The sequence below is a fragment of the Mugil cephalus genome, chromosome 6 (genome assembly GCF_022458985.1).
Source record: "Mugil cephalus isolate CIBA_MC_2020 chromosome 6, CIBA_Mcephalus_1.1, whole genome shotgun sequence".
NCBI lineage: Eukaryota > Metazoa > Chordata > Actinopteri > Mugiliformes > Mugilidae > Mugil > Mugil cephalus.
Window position 1 is genome coordinate 28,185,813 of NC_061775.1, and position 18,663 is coordinate 28,204,475.

Here is an 18,663-nt window from a genome sequence, read left to right on the forward strand (position 1 = left end):
AGAAATCCAAGATGGCGGAATAAACACCACAGCAAAGATCAGTGGTATGGAGGAACAACTCTGTCATAATTAAAAAATATTGAATAAAGAAATGAGTGAATAAAAAATACCTACATATAAGCCATAAATACTATTTATTTATTCATTTCTTTATGTATTTATGAACTCATCCTCATCAGCATTACATTTTTTTGTGCATGCTGAAGTGTTTGCATCAATAATAATTTTTTTAATTATGGCAGAGTTGGGCCTCCATACTGTAGGCTGTCCAGTGATTTATTAATCAACATTTAATATTTAACTAAAGGGTTAAAATATTACAGACACGAATGAGAAGCATCAAGCTTCCTGCTCGGCATATTTTTAGTTTTTTTCTTCCAGATTGACTGGGATCTTGTTCTTTCATAGGTATTTCTTTCATTCAGCTTCTAAAAAAGTCTCAAGTCTTGATCTGTTTGTGAGCATCTCGGTGCTCAGCACTGTGCCAAAAGAAAAAAGCGTCTGGATCTAGATGAGCTCTGGAACAACAACAATAACGACAACAACAACAGAGACGTTACTATTGACAGGAACAGCTGGATGATGAGGTGAGGAGCTTCTTCTTTAATTCATTACTGTTTGTTCCACACACATTAAACTCAAGGCCTCCAAGATCATAGTTTATATTCATCAGAATAGACCTGCAGGTATTTTGCGTGCGCACCGTTGATACTACAAATCCCAGACTGCATTGCGACAAGCTGAACCTTTGGCATCAGGCAGGTGAGTCAACGGTTGACCCATAAAAGCTCAAGCCATAGTCATGAAAGCGCTAAATTGCCATAAGAGTATTATATGGAAGAGTATTAATGCCACCCATGAAAAAAAATGATTAAGCCCTAACACTCTTCCATATGATACCACTGGTTTGAACATAGTCTTTATTGTCGACATTATACTTTGACTTTTTTTTTTATCTTGCTCAGTATCTACTCTTTGGGTTCTTAATCTACAAGTTACCATCACTTTTTAAACTTCCTCAAGTGTCTTGATCCACTGGACGGCGCTGGGTTTATCAATACAGAACGAGGTTATTATGGCCCAGAAGTTTAACACCACATGTCAGTTTCTGTTTATTATCTCCTCTTTTGAGCGCTGACGTTCTCACTACATGCTGATCTGTTGACATATCACATGATGGTGGTGACCAACGCTGCACGTTAAATTATCTGACGTTTCATCGAGTTGTTTTCTTTTTGCTCAGGTCACTGGTGGGATGAGGCGGGGAGGCGAGGAGACAGAGGGGGTGTTACCCACAGAGATTTTTCCTGTTTAAACCTCAATTTCCCACTAGTCTATCAGAACTGAAGAAGCTACTCAGATGAGTGGCGACACGTCTTCAAGAAATTCTACCAGTTGGCTTTATTCAACGCCTTTTGGAATAATGTGGCTACTTGTGCAAAGCAAAATCACACTCCCACAACATCACCTGCAGCGTCCCGTCTTCTCCCTCTACATGCTTCCCCTTGGTAAGGCCATTAGCAGACTTGGTATATCATGGTATTATCCAACTCTGTCCTACCTTCACCCCGTCAGATGCAGAGAAGCTCGTCCACACCTTTCTCTCCTCCAGGCTGTACTATTGTAATGATCTCCTCATCGGGATCTCTGGCAAAAACATCCAAAGCCTTCAATACATCCAGAACAGCACTGCCAGGATCCTGATGAGGGTGCACAAACACGATTACATCTCCCTCATCCTACAAGGTTTCTCTCCTCACCCACCAGTGCATTCATGGACATGTCCCCCCTTACCTACAGGAACTCCTCAAACCCAAGACCTCCGCATATACCCCATGTTCTGCAACCACAAACACCCTCCAAGTCCCCAGAACCAAGCTCCTGTCGTAGTTATTCTTTATTTACTCTCGTTTCTCTTATTTGCTTCCTTATTTCAGTGTCAACAGTTCATCTCCTCATCTACTACTGCCTCTTTATGCAGTTCACTACTTTTTAGAGCAGATTATTTTAACATTATTCTTGTTTTTAATGTTTTTCCATCAGTGCTGCTGAGACTAAGTCGACCCTGGAGTCCAGACTGGACGCCCTGCAGAGCCACTTCACCTGGGACCTGGTCTTTGGAAAGTCCATCCTTGTCCGTCTCAGGGACAAACTGAAGGACATCGGTACTGATGAAAGAAACTTCTGGCTGGGTCATGTTTACAACCTGCAGGGGTTTGTCCACTATCACATGGGATTAGTTGAAGAGGCCCGGAGTTTCCTCAGCAAGGCCACCGAGGCTTTCCATCAGATTAGGAAGGGGGACTCAGATGAGGGTCCCTGGGTGTTGGTGAACTATGGGAACCTGGCTTGGCTGCACCACTACCTGGGTGAGGATGAGGAGAGTGAGTCTTACCTGTCAAAGGTGGACGCCCTCATGAAGGAGTACCCATCTCCATCCGAGGACGAGCTCCACCCAGAGGTCTACGCTGAAAAGGCCTGGACCCTGCTGCACTTTGACAAAGACGAGAAGAAACAAGCTGCAGATTATTTCCAGAGAGCCATCAGGATGCAGCCGGACATGGTGGAGTGGCAGACCAGCTACGTCCTGGGGTTGGTGAACTGGTTCAACCACAAGATGATTCTGAGCGCCGACATCTTGGTGAAACTGCGAACAGCGTTGGAAAAGGATCCAGAGAACCCGTATCTCGCCGTTGAATGTCTCAGGCAAAAGGCAAAGGAAGGAGAAGACATAGAGGAGATAAAGGATGAAGCTCGTGAGCTGGCTGAAAAAACTTTAATGAATCCTGTTGGCAGCTACAGTGGCATGAAAGCAATACTGAGGCTCTACAAGGATTTCATCTCCTACGATGACGCCATTAATCTGGCAGAGGAGGCTCTGAGGAAGCATCCAGACGATCGCTACCTGAAGAGGTGTGCAGCGCTCTGCTACAGATGGAGGATCATTTATTTGAAAGACACACTCCCAAGGAAAAGCATGATGGACAGAGCCATCGATCTCCACAGGGATGTGATCTCACTTTACCCCGACTCTTTTCTGGTGAAGAAGATCGACCTCGCCAGCATCTATGCCAAATCAAGTGAGGGCATGCGCAAAGCGGAGCAGATCTACCAGGAGCTGCTGGAGGAGCACATGGAGGACTTAGATAAACAGATGCTCTACAACCGCTATGCCAAATACTTGTTCTATGACCGCAATGAACGTAGCATGTCGATAGATTATCTCATGAAGTCGGCAGAGATACCTCACCAGGGCTTCTACCGTAAGAACAGCATCAAAGACTTGGAGAGTATCCTAAAACGAGGAAAGAACCGACGGTGCAACGACATCAAGGAGTTTCTGAAAAACCTGCAGGACTATGATCCTGTTCAAGCTTTCTAACTGCACCACTTAAAAAAAAAATCTGTATAGTTGAATCAAAATCTAATAACAGTAGAATAAATGGGATGTGTTTGGTTTGAATTTTAGATGAAAATATTGAGCTATCATTAAAAGCTTACTAAACAGTTTGCAGCTGATACAAAAAAATCCTGGAGACGGTTTCAGTCATATCTCTCTCTAAAAAACCTAACACTAAACAGGAGCATTAACTGGTTGACGTTTCTTAAAGATGTTTCAAAGTCATCTATACAACATCTTCATTTAAAATAAAATACGTCAGCATTGAGTCTGAATACTACGAGATTATTTTCTCATTTCTAATTTTCCAGAAGTTTCCAAAAAGAACAACATCTCATAATGTTATTATTTGAATCAAAACATTTGAAGTAAAATTAAAATCATATTGATCCACATTCAAATCTACATCACAATAAAATGTGAACAAAGTGAAAAGCTAAGATAAAGTAGCTGCATGATTTACAGCGACCTGGATAAGTTTCAAGAAAGTCTTGACTGATGAATCTGGGTCTTTATCTACAATGCACACACCACAATCTCCTGATAATGAACTCACTTTCCCTTCCCTCAGACCCTGAAGTAATTCTCTGGGAAAATGGGAAAGAATTATTTGATTTTTTTGTCTAAGTAAGTTAATTTTTACCAAATCTGAACAAATATAATAATTACAAGATCTAGAAAAATAATTTCTCCAAAATTTGGAAACCGACAAAGAGTGACTTTACCTTTTTGTGAGGAATTTTACAGGATTAAATTCGTTAATTAATTAAAAGCATAACAAAAATGTCAATTTGAACTATTTTTTCTTTACATTTTTAAATCCCAATAACATCTTAATGGGCAGTCCTTGTCAATAAAACATTCTCTCTGTTTTGCATCATGTAATAAATTTCTGCAGGTAAGTAACTGTGCCTTTAAATCAGGTCTTCCTGTTTCAGTGATGTGTTTTATTCTTTTGGTTTCCTTTCATCCAAATCGAAACTGGCTGCAACGGCACGAACGAGAAGCCTCGAACTTCCTGCCTGGTGTTTTTGTTTTTTTCTTCTTCTTTCTTTGCCAGATTGACTCAGATCTTGTTCTTTCATTGATCTTTCTTTCATTCGGCTTCTAAAAAAGTCTGAAGCCTTGATCTGTTCGTGTGCATCTTGGTGGTCAGCGCTGCATCAAAAGAAAAACCCGTCTGGATGCAGATGAGCTCTACAACAACAGACAGAGACGATACTATTGACAGGAAGAGCTGGATGATGAGGTGAGGAGCGACTTCTTTAATTCATTACTGTTTGTTCAAAGGTTTAGAGACAGAAAATCATCTGTGTGTTATGAATGTGTCATTGGTTTATTTACTTCATTCTTTTATTTCATTTCTTTGTTTCTCATTTCCTTTTCACATCTTTCTCATTTCCTTTTCACATCTTTCTCATTTCCTTTTCACCTTCCATTTCCTCCATCCTTTGCTCCATTTATGATTTTCTCAGCATTTCTCAACATAGTTTAAAAGTTTCAAAGTCAGCTTTATTGTCAGCTCTGACACACACTCTATGTGGCACACATACGCAGGACTGAAATGTTATTTCCTTGAAGATCTACGGTGCAACACCTTAAACATTAAACGTACTCCAGAGTCCTGAGTGAGTTTGTGCAGAACAGGGAGAGAGTGGATCTTCCTGGCAGCCTGGTGGAGGAAGCTGTCCTTTAGTCTGCTCCTCCTGGTCCTGGTCCTGGTCCTGGTCCTGGTCCTGGTCCTGGTCTCGTCCATGATGGCAGCAGACTGACGAGAGTCACTGTTTATCTTCTCAGCTGCTTTCACTATGTGCTGGAGCATCTTAGGGCAGGATGTGGTGCAGGAGCCCGTAGATATAAACAGTAGATGCCGCCTCCGTCTCTGTCCGTTGGAACGATGTGTCGGCGCGGCCGCCATCTTGGCCCGGGGGGAAGCCGTCCGTGTCTACTCATATATATACATACAGTGGGGGAAATAAGTATTTGATCCCCTGCTGAATTTGTAAGTTTGCCCACTTCCATAGAAATGATCAGACTCTGGTTTTTATGGTTGTTTACTGGTTATGGGTATAGACGGAATATCAGTCAAAAATGCATAAAAAACACACAATCTAAAAGTTATAAATTGTTATGTATTTTATTAAGGGAAATAAGTATTTGATCCCCAAGCACAACACAAGTCAGTACTTTGTAGAGAAACCTTTGTTGGCAAGCACAGCGATGAGACGTTTCTTGTAGTTGGTCACCAGGTTTGCACACAGCGCAGGAGGGATTTTGGCCCATTCATCTTTACAGACAGTCTCTAAATCCTTCAAGTTTCTTGGCTGCCTCTTGGAAACTCGGAGCTTCAGCTCCCTCCACAGGTTTTCGATCGGGTTAAGGTCTGGAGACTGACTAGGCCACTCCATGACCTTAATATGCTTCTTCTTGAGCCACTCCTTTGTTGTCCTGGCAGTATGTTTTGGGTCATTGTCATGTTGGAAAACCCACCCACGAGGCATCTTCAGTGTTCTTGCTGAGGAAAGAAGGTTTTTGTCCAAGATGTTACAGTACATGGCTGCATTCATTGGCCCCATAATGCGGTGAAGTTGCCCTGTACCCTTTGCTGAAAAACAGCCCCAAAACATGATGTTTCCACCTCCATGCTTAACCGTGGGTATGGTGTTCTTTGGGTCATACTCACGTTTTTTCATCCTCCAAACACGGCGGGTCGAGTTAATGCCAAATAGCTCAACTTTGGTTTCGTCAGACCACAGCACTTTCTCCCAAGCCTTCTCTGAGTCATTTAGATGTTCACTGGCAAACTTAAGGCGGGCCTGTACATGTGCCTTCTTGAGCAGGGGGACCTTGCGGGCACTGCAAGAGTTCAATCCATAACGGCGCAGTGTGTTGCCAACTGTTTTCTTGGTGACGGAGGTCCCAACTGCTTCCAGATCATTAACAAGCTCCTGCCGTGTTGTTTTAGGCTGCTCCCTCACCTTTCTCATCATCATCCTCACTCCATGAGGCGAGATTTTGCGGGGAGCTCCAGACCGAGGACAGTTGATGGTCCTTTTATGGGTCTTCCACTTGCGAATAATGGCACCAATAGTTGTCACCTTCTCACCAAGCCTTTTGCTGATGGTTTTGTAACCTATACCAGCCTTGTGCAGGTCTACAGTCTTGTCCCTGACATCTTTTGACAGCTCTTTGGTCTTGCCCATGGTGCTGTAGAAGTTGGAATGTAAGAAACTGATTCTTAGAGCAGGTGTGCTTAATATACATGACGAGTTAAGATCAGGAGTATTGGTAATTAGTTGACTGAGCACAGCTGTGTGCCACATGCACACCAGCCAATCTGTAGGAGCCTGAATTCTAAGTGAATTGTTGGGGATCAAATACTTATTTCCCTTAATAAAATACATAACAATTTATAACTTTTAGATTGTGTGTTTTTTATGCATTTTCGATTGATATTCTGTCTATACCCATAACCAGTAAACAACCATAAAAACCAGAGTCTGATCATTTCTATGGAAGTGGGCAAACTTACAAATTCAGCAGGGGATCAAATACTTATTTCCCCCACTGTATATATACATAACTTAGTACAGTTACACACAGTGGCTGATTTCTAAATGTCACTTTTATCATATTACTGATGTCTTACTAACAAAAACATATTTTGTTTTCTTATCCTTACGCTAGTAACAGGATATGGTAGTTTAATTTAAGTAAGCTTTACAGATACATTCAACACGTTCATAACAGTTAAATAATATAAAACATCTTCTCACTAGTGAAATGGTTCCCTCTTGCTTGGTTTCAGTGTTTCTTTCATGGGAACATCCGTAAATGACACAAAAGTCCCTTTAGTCAGTCAGATGCACTGACTACAGTCTGACCGCTGGTATGAACCCCTGCCCCAGATAGCGGCCGTGTTGACCTGTCTGACCAGCCAGAATGTGGCATCTAGTGTCTATGTATGCAGGAGCCCTACCACAGTCTCATGTAGAACATGCACATGATGGGGGGTTGGTGCTCTGGCTTTCCTCAGATTGCAGAGGAAGTAGAGGCACTGTTGAGCCTGATGAGATCCACCACATGATGGTGAATAGGTTGGAGCTACCTGTTGGTGTGCAGCCATGGGTTAGAGGAGGGGCTCAGCACACATCCCTGGGGAGGGGCTTTGCTCAGTGTGATGGTGCCAACCTGTACAGCCTGACGTCTTCCTGTCAGGAAGTCCAGCATCCAGTTGCATAGTGAGGTACTGAGCCCCATCTAGTCCAGTTTTTGGTTAAGCTGTTGTTGGATGTTTGTATTGAATGCTGAACTGAAGTCAATGGACAGCATCCTGACACACGAGTCCTTTGTGTCCAGATGTTTAGAGGTGAGTGGAGGGTAGTGGAGATGGGATCATCCGTTGACCAAATGGGCCAATATGCAAACTGGAAAGCATCCAGGGTGAGGGGGATGGAAAAGTGGGGGTGGATAGAATTGATCTGACGCATGATGAGCTCATCTACTACTGCCTCTTTATGACCATCACTACTTTTTAGAGCATATTATTTTAACATTATTCTTGTTTTTAATGTTTTTCCATCAGTGCTGCTGAGACTAAGTCGACCCTGGAGTCCAGACTAGACGCCCTGCAGAGCCACTTCACCTGGGACCTGGTCTTTGGAAAGTCCATCCTTGTCCGTCTCAGGGACACGCTGAAGGACATCGGCACCGATGAAAGGAACTACTGGCTGGGTCATGTTTACAACCTGCAGGGGTTCGTCCACTATCACATGGGATTAGTTGAAGAGGCCCGGAGTTTCCTCAGCAAGGCCACCGAGGCTTTCCATCAGATTAGGAAGGGGGACTCAGATGATGGTCCCTGGTTGTTGGTGAACTATGGGAACCTGGCTTGGCTGCACCACTACCTGGGTGAGGAGGAGGAGAGTGAGTCTTACCTGTCAAAGGTGGACGGCCTCATGAAGGAGTACCCATCTCCATCCGAGGACGAGCTCCACCCAGAGGTCTACGCTGAAAAGGCCTGGACCCTGCTGCACTTTGACAAAGACGAGAAGAAACAAGCTGCAGATTATTTCCAGAGAGCCATCAGGATGCAGCCGGACATGGTGGAGTGGCAGACCAGCTACGTCCTGGGGTTGTTGAACGCCTCCAAGCACGAGACAAGCTTGAGCGCCGACCTCTTGGAGAAACTACGAGCAGCAAATGAGAAGGATCCAGAGAACATGTACCTCTCTGTTCAATGTCTCGAACAAAAGGCAAAGGAAAGCGAAGACATAGAGGAGATAAAGGATGAAGCTCGTGAGCTGGCTGAAAAGATTTTAATGAATCCTGTTGGCAGCTACAGTGGCATGAAAGCAATACTGAGGCTCTACAAGAAACATTTCTCCTACGATGACGCCATTATTCTGGCAGAGGAGGCTCTGAGGAAGCATCCAGACAATCGCTACCTGAAGAGGTGTGCAGCGCTCTGCTACAAATGGAAGATCATTTATGAGAAGGACACACTCCCAAGGAAAAGCATGATGGACAGAACCATCGATCTCCACAAGGACCTGATCTCACTTTACCCCGACTCTGCTCTGGTGAAGAAGATCGACCTCGCCAGCATCTATGCCAAATCAAGTGAGGGTCTGCGCAACGCGGAGCAGATCTACCAGGAGCTGCTGGAGGAGGAGATGGAGCCCTTAGAGAAGCAGATGCTCTACAACCGCTACTCCAAATACTTGACCTTCGACCTGTACGAGCAAAGCAAGTCGATAGATTACCTCATGAAGTCAGCAGAGATACCTCACCAGAGCTTCTTCCGTGAGAACAGCATCAAAGACTTGGAGAGTATCCTGAGACGAGGAAAGAGCCGACGGTGCAGCGAGATAAAGGAGTTTCTGAAAAACCTGCAGGACTGTAACCCGGTTTGAACTTTTAATGGAACCATCCCAAACAAAGGCTTTGCACTATGTAAATAAACTGTATACTTGCATTAACGCCTGATTATGGAAGAATAAATGGGATGTTTGTAGTAAGTTGAGTTTTAGATGAAAATGTTGAGTTTCGGCTTTTGTTTTAGATCCAAACGTCCAGTTAATATTTTAAATAGATATCTAAAAGTCTGTTTCTTTTCTTCTTTTTTTTTTTTAACTTAACTTTAACTCTTTGTTTCTTGAAGACGTTTCTCAATCAACCTTATCCAGGGCCGATATTTGCCTAAGAACAATCAGATGCTTCACCCACCCAGTGTTTGTGAATTAGCTTCCAGGTTATCACAGGTGTGTCGTTCTCTGTCCAGTCAGATCAGTTAAATATCATCAGATATTAAAGAACAATTTAAAGCCTCAGCACTTGTCTGAATACTAATAACAGATAATTTACTAATTTTTAAATTTCCAAAAGTTCCTGAAGATATCTAATGTTATCTGAATCTAAATATCTTAATTAATATTAAAATCATATAAATCTAAATTTAAATCTACAACCCAATAAAATGTGAACAAAGTGAAAAGGTGTGAAGTAGCTGTATGATTCCCTGTGACCTGGACCACAGTCAGTGCGTTTACACGCAGAGTTTAATGGAGCTTTGCTCTAAACTCTACTTTCTGACTACAGTCCTTGTCCCAGTTTACATGCAGCGCAAGAAAATATAATAACTGTCCTCCTCCACACTAGGGGGCGATACGTGTCTTTTCAGCGGGTTAACACCACATTAATACGGCTCGATTTCCGGTTGACCTATTACGCGATATAATTAACTAGAGTCGTTCATGTGTCAGACATTTAAACAACAACCAGACGGATAATAGAACATTTTTAATCTTGTACGTAATGTTTGCGCTTCTTCTGGTGCAGGTAAGATCCGCGCTGTCCCTCAGACGGCTCCGTTTCTCTTCTTCTTCTTCTTCTTCTTCTTCTTCTTCTTCTTCTTCTCTTCTTCTTCTTCTGTGATCGGCTTCTTGGATGTTTTTGTTCCGGGGTCACACGGCAGCACAGCGATGATGGAGCATGCGCACACGATGAAAACTCTGATTCAATCGCATTATCTGGGCGTCTCAATCAGATAATGAGAACTCTGACTTTAATCGGAGTAACGTGTTAACATGCACTTAAGTTCTCCTGTTATTGTACGATTAAGACAATAATTTGTTTTATTAGACAATTATTTTATGACATCTAAACACATATAATAATTACAAGGTCTTAAAAAAGAACTTCTCCAACCATTGAGATTGACAAAGACTAACTGTACTTTTTTGTGAAGAATTTTACAGCATTAAATTGGTTTTTAATTAAAACCATGAAGAAGAAAAAAATCAAATTTTGCTTTTTTTTCACATTTTTAAACTGAAAAAATAAAATAAAGACAATATGTAAATAATCCCAATAATACCTTAATGTCAATTGTGTCATTGTCAATAAAATATTCTCTCTGTTTTGCATCATGTAATAAATTTCTGCAGGTAAGAAACTGCGCCTTTAAATCAGGTGTTTCTGTTTCAGTGATGTGTTTTCATTCTTCAGGTTTCATCCAAATCGAAACTCGACACGCAATGACAAGAACGAGGAACCTCAAACTTCCTGTTTGGTGTCATTTTTTCTGCCAGATTGACTCGGCTCTTGTTCTTTCATTGATCTTTCTTTCATTCGGGTTCTAAAAAAGTCTCCAGTCTCAATCTGTTCGTGTGCGTCTCCAAAAGAAAGCTGGCCAAAAGAAAAAAGCGTCTGGATCCACATGAGTTCACCTCATAACAACATTTACTACAACAACAGACAGAGACGTTACTATCGACAGGAACAGCTGGATGATGAGGTGAGGAGCTTCTTCTTTAAATCATTACTGTTTGTTCCACACATGTCAGAGTCAAGGCCTCCCAGGCAATAGTTTATAGTTTTCAGATTTGGCCCACAGGTATTTTGTGTGCTCACCATTGATACTACAAATCCCATACTGCATTTCAACAAGCATCGGGCAGGTGCGTCAATGAGCCCCATATTTCTGTATGAATGATTTCTGGTGATACATCTGAGGTCCACCAGTAGCTGCCAGTCCCACACAGTGGCCAGGATGCCTGCAGATGTTTTTACAGCTGGTCTTGGCTGCTCTCCAGCTCTGGAGATGATGGCTCGCTTGGGTTGGGCGGCTGTCGGAACACTTGGCACACTCGACTCCTGTAGCAATGGCTTCAGTAATGACTTTCAGAACCTGGTCAACCAGTTCTCAGCTTTTGCCACCTTTGGATGGCTTGAGTGTCTGTATTGCAATACTTCCCCTCTCGTTACTCTGAGTTCCTTTTCCAAAGACTTGAGTGACATTTGCAGTTTGGGCCCATAGAGTGTGATGCTGCTTAGACTTCTTGGAAGCCCCAGGCTTCTTTTTAGGTGGTTGCTGACCTTCCTCTCTAGGGTTTCCACTGTTAGGACTGGCACTTCATAGACGAGGGGTGGCCACAGGATCCTAGGAAAAATGTTGTGCTGGAAAAGCAAAGCTTTGATCTAATCTGGCAATGCTGACTTCAACCATCTGTCCAGCTCAGTGCAGGTCGACTGGATAGATGTTGCATCCCTCAGGGTGCAATCAAACACCTTCCTTAAGCTCTTGAGAGGCTTCTCAGTGATGGTCGAGATTGTTGCACTTGCAACGCTGGATGACTTGTCATCCACTTTTCCTCTTAGCACCATTGATCTTGATTTGGCAGGTTTTAAGCGCATCTATGTCCACTCCATCTCCATCTGCTTTTTAAAACCCTTTAGTATCCACCGACAGCCTTGGTCACTGTGTGGTCATCCATAAATTGATGGATGACTGATTGGTGGCAGCCGTTGCACGGACTACAGTCAGCTCTTTTTTGGGGTTCTCCTCCTTCTGAATCAAGAATGCTTCCATCTTCCATCTTTACTCCATTTCCAGTCTTACTTCCTTATTTCAGTGTCGTCAGTTCATCTCCTCATCTACTACTGCCTCTTTATGCTCTTCACTACGTTTTAGAGCAGATTATTTTAACATTATTCTTGTTTTTAATGTTTTTCCATCAGTGCTACTGAGACTAAGTCAACCCTGGAGTCCAGACTGGACGCCCTGCAGAGCCACTTCACCTGGGACCTGGTCTTCGGCAGGTCCATCCTTGTCCGTCTCAGGGACAAAGTGAAGGACATTGGCACAGATGAAAGAAACTTCTGGCTGGGTCATGTTTACAACCTGCAGGGGTTCGTCCACTATCACATGGGATTAGCTGAAGAGGCCCGGAGTTTCCTCAGCAAGGCCACCGAGGCTTTCCATCAGATTAGGAAGGGGGACTCAGATGAGGGTCCCTGGTTGTTGGTGAACTATGGGAACCTGGCTTGGCTGCACCACTACCTGGGTGAGGATGAGGAGAGTGAGTCTTACCTGTCAAAGGTGGACGCCCTCATGAAGGAGTACCCATCTCCATCCGAGGACGAGCTCCACCCAGAGGTCTACGCTGAAAAGGCCTGGACCCTGCTGAACTTTGGCAAAGACGAGAAGAAACAAGCTGCAGATTATTTCCAGAGAGCCATCAGGATGCAGCCGGACATGATGGAGTGGCAGACCAGCTATGTCCTGGGGTTGGTGAGCGCCTCCAAGCATGAAAAGGGCCTGAGCACCATTGTCTTGGAGAAACTACGAGCAGCGAAGGAGAAGGATCCAGAGAACCTGTACCTCGCTGTCCAATGTCTTGAGCAAAAGGCAAAGGAAGGAGAAGACATAGAGGACGAAGCTCACAAGCTGGCAGAAAAGATTTTAATGAATCCTGTTGGCAGCTACAGTGGCATGAAAGCAATACTGAGGCTCTACAAGAAACACTTCTCCTACGATGACGCCATTATTCTGGCAGAGGAGGCTCTGAGGAAGCATCCAGACGATCGCTACCTGAAGAGGTGTGCAGCGCTCTGCTACAAATGGAGGATCATTTATTTGAAAGACACACTCCCAAGGAAAAGCATGATGGACAGAGCCATCGATCTCCACAGGGATGTGATCTCACTTTACCCCGACTCTTTTCTGGTGAAGAAGATCGACCTCGCCAGCATCTATGCCAAATCAAGTGAGGGTCTGCGCAAAGCGGAGCAGATCTACCAGGAGCTGCTGGAGGAGCACATGGAGGACTTAGATAAACAGATGCTCTACAACCGCTACGCCAAATACTTGTTCTATGACCGCAATGAACGTAGCATGTCGATAGATTATCTCATGAAGTCGGCAGAGATACCTCACCAGGGCTTCTACCGTAAGAACAGCATCAAAGACTTGGAGAGTATCCTAAAACGAGGAAAGAACCGACGGTGCAACGACATCAAGGAGTTTCTGGAAAACCTGCAGGACTATGATCCTGTTCAAGCTTTCTAACTGCACCACTTAAAAAAAAATCTGTATAGTTGAATCAAAATCTAATAACAGTAGAATAAACGGGATGTGTTTGGTTTGAATTTTAGATGAAAATATTGAGCTATCATTAAAAGCTTACTAAACAGTTTGCAGCTGATACAAAAAAATCCTGGTGATGGTTTCAGTCATATCTCTCTCTAAAAAACCTAACACTAAACAGGAGCATTAACTGGTTGACGTTTCTTAAAGATGTTTCAAAGTCATCTATACAACATCTTCATTTAAAATAAAATACGTCAGCATTGAGTCTGAATACTACGAGATTATTTTCTCATTTCTAATTTTCCAGAAGTTTCCAAAAAGAACAACATCTCATAATGTTATTATTTGAATCAAAACATTTGAAGTAAAATTAAAATCATATTGATCCACATTCAAATCTACATCACAATAAAATGTGAACAAAGTGAAAAGGTAAGATAAAGTAGCTGCATGATTTACAGCGACCTGGATAAGTTTCGAGAAAGTCTTGACTGATGAATCTGGGTTTTTATCTACAATGCACACACCACAATCTCCTGATAATGAACTCACTTTCCCTTCCCTCAGACCCTGAAGTAATTCTCTGGGAAAATGGGAAAGAATTATTTGACTTTTTTGTCTAAGTAAGTTAATTTTTTACCAAATCTGAACAAATATAATAATTACAAGATCTAGAAAAATAATTTCTCCAAAATTTGGAAACCGACAAAGAGTGACTTTACCTTTTTGTGAGGAATTTTACAGGATTAAATTCGTTAATTAATTAAAAGCATAACAAAAATGTCAATTTGAACTAGTTTTTCTTTACATTTTTAAATCCCAATAACATCTTAATGGGCAGTCCTTGTCAATAAAACATTCTCTCTGTTTTGCATCATGTAATAAATTTCTGCAGGTAAGTAACTGTGCCTTTAAATCAGGTCTTCCTGTTTCAGTGATGTGTTTTATTCTTTTGGTTTCCTTTCATCCAAATCGAAACTGGCTGCAACGGCACGAACGAGAAGCTTCGAACTTCCTGCCTGGTGTTTTTGTTTTTTTCTTCTCCTTTCTTTGCCAGATTGACTCAGATCTTGTTCTTTCATTGATCTTTCTTTCATTCGGCTTCTAAAAAAGTCTGAAGCCTTGATCTGTTCGTGTGCATCTTGGTGGTCAGCGCTGCATCAAAAGAAAAACCCGTCTGGATGCAGATGAGCTCTACAACAACAGACAGAGACGATACTATTGACAGGAAGAGCTGGATGATGAGGTGAGGAGCGACTTCTTTTATTCATTACTGTTTGTTCAAAGGTTTAGAGACAGAAAATCATCCGTGTGTTATGAATGTGTCATTGGTTTATTTACTTCATTCTTTTATTTCATTTCTTTGTTTCTCATTTCCTTTTCACATCTTTATCATTTCCTTTTCACCTTCCATTTCCTCCTTTCTTTGCTCCATTTATGATTTTCTCAGCATTTCTCAACATAGTTTAAAAGTTTCAAAGTCAGCTTTATTGTCAGCTCTGACACACACTCTATGTGGCACACATACGCAGGACTGAAATGTTATTTCCTTGAAGATCTACGGTGCAACACCTTAAACATAAAACGTACTCCAGAGTCCTGAGTGAGTTTGTGCAGAACAGGGAGAGAGTGGATCTTCCTGGCAGCCTGGTGGAGGAAGCTGTCCTTTAGTCTGCTCCTCCTGGTCCTGGTCCTGGTCCTGGTCCTGGTCCTGGTCCTGGTCCTGGTCCTGGTCCTGGTCCTGGTCCTGGTCTCGTCCATGATGGCAGCAGACTGACGAGAGGCACTGATTATCTTCTCAGCTGCTTTCACTATGTGCTGGAGCATCTTAGGGCAGGACGTGTTGCAGGAACCTAACCACAGTCTCAATGGCGCAGTAGTCCAGGAGAGGTACTCTGTGACGTGGAACTTGATGCTGCTCACCCTCCCACAGTTCTCATGAAGTAAACAACCATAACAACTGAATTTCCTGACGTCCTGGTGGATGAAGTCCTTGAGTCCTAGAATTGATCCGATGCATGATGAGCTCATCTACTACTGCCTCTTTATGACCTTCACTACTTTTTAGAGCATATTATTTTAACATTATTCTTGTTTTTAATGTTTTTCCATCAGTGCTGCTGAGACTAAGTCGACCCTGGAGTCCAGACTGGATGCCCTGCAGAGCCACTTCACCTGGGACCTGATCTTTGGAAAGTCCATCCTTGTCCGTCTCAGGGACACGCTGAAGGACATCGGCACAGATGAAAGAAACTTCTGGCTGGGTCATGTTTACAACCTGCAGGGGTTCGTCCACTATCACATGGGATTAGTTGAAGAGGCCCAGAGTTTCCTCAGCAAGGCCACCGAGGCTTTCCATCAGATTAGGAAGGGGGACTCAGATGAGGGTCCCTGGTTGTTGGTGAACTATGGGAACCTGGCTTGGCTGCACCACTACCTGGGTGAGGAGGAGGAGAGTGAGTCTTACCTGTCAAAGGTGGACGGCCTCATGAAGGAGTACCCATCTCCATCCGAGGACGAGCTTCACCCAGAGGTCTACGCTGAAAAGGCCTGGACCCTGCTGAACTTTGGCAAAGAACAGAAGAAACAAGCTGCAGATTATTTCCAGAGAGCCATCAGGATGCAGCCGGACATGGTGGAGTGGCAGACCAGCTACGTCCTGGGGTTGGTGAATGCCTCCAAGCACAAGACGAATCTGAGCACCGACGTCTTGGAGAAACTACGAGCAGCGACGGAGAAGGATCCAGAGAACATGTACCTCGCTGTTCACTGTCTCGAGCAAAAGGCAAAGGAAGGAGAAGACATGGAGGAGATAAAGGATGAAGCTCGTGAGCTGGCTGAAAAGATTTCAATGAATCCTGTTGGCAGCTACAGTGGAATTAAAGCAATACTGAGGCTCTACAATGTACACATTTCCTCTGATGACGCCATTAATCTGGCAGAGGAGGCTCTGAGGAAGCATCCAGACGATCGCTACCTGAAGAGGTGTGCAGCGCTCTGCTACAAATGGAAGATCATTATCGAGAAGGACACACTCCCAAGGAAAAGCATGATGGACAGAGCCATCAGTCTCCACAGGGACCTGATCTCGCTTTATCCCGACTCTGCTCTGGTGAAGAAGATCGACCTCGCTAGCATCTATGCCAAATCAAGTGAGGGCATGCACAAAGCGGAGCAGATCTACCAGGAGCTGCTGGAGGAGGAGATGGAGCCCTTAGAGAAGCAGATGCTCTACAACCGTTACGCCAAATACTTGTTCTTCGACCTGCACGAGCAAAGCAAGGCAATAGATTATCTCATGAAGTCAGCAGAGATACCTCACCAGAGCTTCTACCGTGAGAACAGCATCAAAGACTTGGAGAACATCCTGAGACGAGGAAAGAACCGACGGTGCAGCGAGATCAAGGAGTTTCTGAAAAACCTGCAGGACTATGATCCTGTTGAAGCTTTCAATGGAAAGAAACTCAAGAACAAATCTGTTTACTTGAAGTAACGTCTAATAACAATAGACTAAAAGGGATGTTTAGAACAATTTAATGTTTTAGATCCAAACGTCCCGTGAATGTTTTTATGATATCTAGAAGTCTCTTTGGTTTGTTCTGGTGACACTTTAACTACTCTTTAACTTAAAACTGTAACTCTACTGAATAAATAGTGCTGCTGTCACATTATGAAATGATGCACAAACGTCACCTTGATGCACTTTAACAGTTTGCTGCTGATATATATATATATATATAAATCACACCTTGATTTAAAAACCTAAGAAAAAACAGAAGCAGAAGAAATCTGCCTTTCACAACTACAGCTGTAGGTGAGCTGCACAACCATCGCTATCGTTTTGGTTGCACATCTACTCAGGTCGTTTTCACTCCAGAGCTGTTTGGTTTGCTTTAAACGAACCACAGTTTGTTTCCTCAGATAAAAATGGAACCACGACTTGACTTCAGGACAATCGCAGACAATCAAACCCATCTCATATTAACATTTCGGAAATTCCAAGTCAGGATACGGAGGACGAAGAAGAGACGCTCACACACACACACACGAATACACACAAAATAAATCTTAACATTCGCCTTGAAGAATGTGCGTCTAATTTACCATCTTCGGGATAATCACCTCTAAGAGAAATGATCCCGACCTTTTAACGATCCCAAGTTGATACTACATATAAAAACCCACAGATAAGACGTCCACCAATTATCCATCAACTGACTTGTCTTACATCACAACAGAAAGTAATATTGTTTCTGGTTTGTAGGGTGGGATCCGTTGTAAAATGCAGAGGGGAATTTGCTTGACATGTAGTGGAACAGGGCTTTTCCTGTGGATTCATTATAAAAGACAAGAAATATAGAGAAAGTGAAATTTGTGTAGTAAGTATATTATATTATATCATATAATATACTATACTACTATTATATTGCATGCTATACTACTACTATATACTGTTTATTCACAATAACACTACCATCATATCATCAGTACCACTGCCCTCATCCTACCACTGCACCTTATCCACCTACTATCTTGTATCTTGAGTTTTCTAAGTGTCTTTGTCCTATTTGTGTTTTTACCTTTGCCTTTATTTTTATACTACTATTTTTATATATTGTATTCTATTGTATTTTATTGTACCCAATACCGGACTGCTGTGACAACCTAATTTCCCTTTGGGGATGAATAAAGTTATCTATCTATCTATCTATCTATCTATCTATCTATCTATCTATCTATCTATCTATCTATCTATCTATCTATCTATCTAGAAATACGGTTAAAATATTTTGCCTGTTTTGGTCCTGTAATAAATTTGTACAGATGAGAAACTGCGCCTTTAAATCGGGTCGTTCTGTTTCACTGATGAGTTTCATTCTTCAGGTTTCAT

At 42.7% G+C, this 18,663-nt stretch overlaps 4 protein-coding genes across 4 annotated transcripts; all 4 read left to right on the top strand.

Moving 5' to 3' along the window:
* The first annotated feature begins 297 nt into the window (after positions 1-297).
* On the top strand, positions 298-4,270 carry LOC125009725 (interferon-induced protein with tetratricopeptide repeats 1-like). Its single transcript, XM_047587895.1, has 2 exons — positions 298-587; positions 2,044-4,270. The coding sequence occupies exons 1-2, from the start codon at positions 580-582 to the stop codon at positions 3,380-3,382; spliced, it is 1,347 nt and encodes a 448-aa protein (XP_047443851.1). The 5' UTR covers positions 298-579; the 3' UTR covers positions 3,383-4,270.
* Positions 4,271-4,407: 137 nt separating this feature from the next.
* On the top strand, positions 4,408-10,058 carry LOC125009720 (interferon-induced protein with tetratricopeptide repeats 2-like). Its single transcript, XM_047587891.1, has 2 exons — positions 4,408-4,649; positions 7,986-10,058. The coding sequence occupies exons 1-2, from the start codon at positions 4,585-4,587 to the stop codon at positions 9,313-9,315; spliced, it is 1,395 nt and encodes a 464-aa protein (XP_047443847.1). The 5' UTR covers positions 4,408-4,584; the 3' UTR covers positions 9,316-10,058.
* Positions 10,059-10,948: 890 nt separating this feature from the next.
* On the top strand, positions 10,949-14,796 carry LOC125009726 (interferon-induced protein with tetratricopeptide repeats 1-like). The gene is made up of 2 exons (XM_047587896.1): positions 10,949-11,198; positions 12,422-14,796. Exons 1-2 carry the CDS (start codon positions 11,191-11,193, stop codon positions 13,749-13,751), a joined length of 1,338 nt encoding a protein of 445 aa, XP_047443852.1. The 5' UTR covers positions 10,949-11,190; the 3' UTR covers positions 13,752-14,796.
* Positions 14,797-14,815: 19 nt separating this feature from the next.
* Positions 14,816-18,612, top strand: LOC125009719 (interferon-induced protein with tetratricopeptide repeats 2-like). The gene is made up of 2 exons (XM_047587890.1): positions 14,816-15,018; positions 15,888-18,612. Exons 1-2 carry the CDS (start codon positions 14,954-14,956, stop codon positions 17,263-17,265), a joined length of 1,443 nt encoding a protein of 480 aa, XP_047443846.1. The 5' UTR covers positions 14,816-14,953; the 3' UTR covers positions 17,266-18,612.
* The last annotated feature ends 51 nt before the right edge of the window (positions 18,613-18,663 follow it).

Bases quoted from the DNA above. Each gene is read 5' to 3' on its own strand.
- LOC125009720 (XM_047587891.1), top strand. From the start codon at position 4,585: ATGCAGATGAGCTCTACAACAACAGACAGAGACGATACTATTGACAGG. The intron at 4,650-7,985 runs GTGAGGAGCGAC...TTTTTCCATCAG, and splicing joins AGGAAGAGCTGGATGATGAG to TGCTGCTGAGACTAAGTCGA.
- LOC125009719 (XM_047587890.1), top strand. From the start codon at position 14,954: ATGCAGATGAGCTCTACAACAACAGACAGAGACGATACTATTGACAGG. The intron at 15,019-15,887 runs GTGAGGAGCGAC...TTTTTCCATCAG, and splicing joins AGGAAGAGCTGGATGATGAG to TGCTGCTGAGACTAAGTCGA.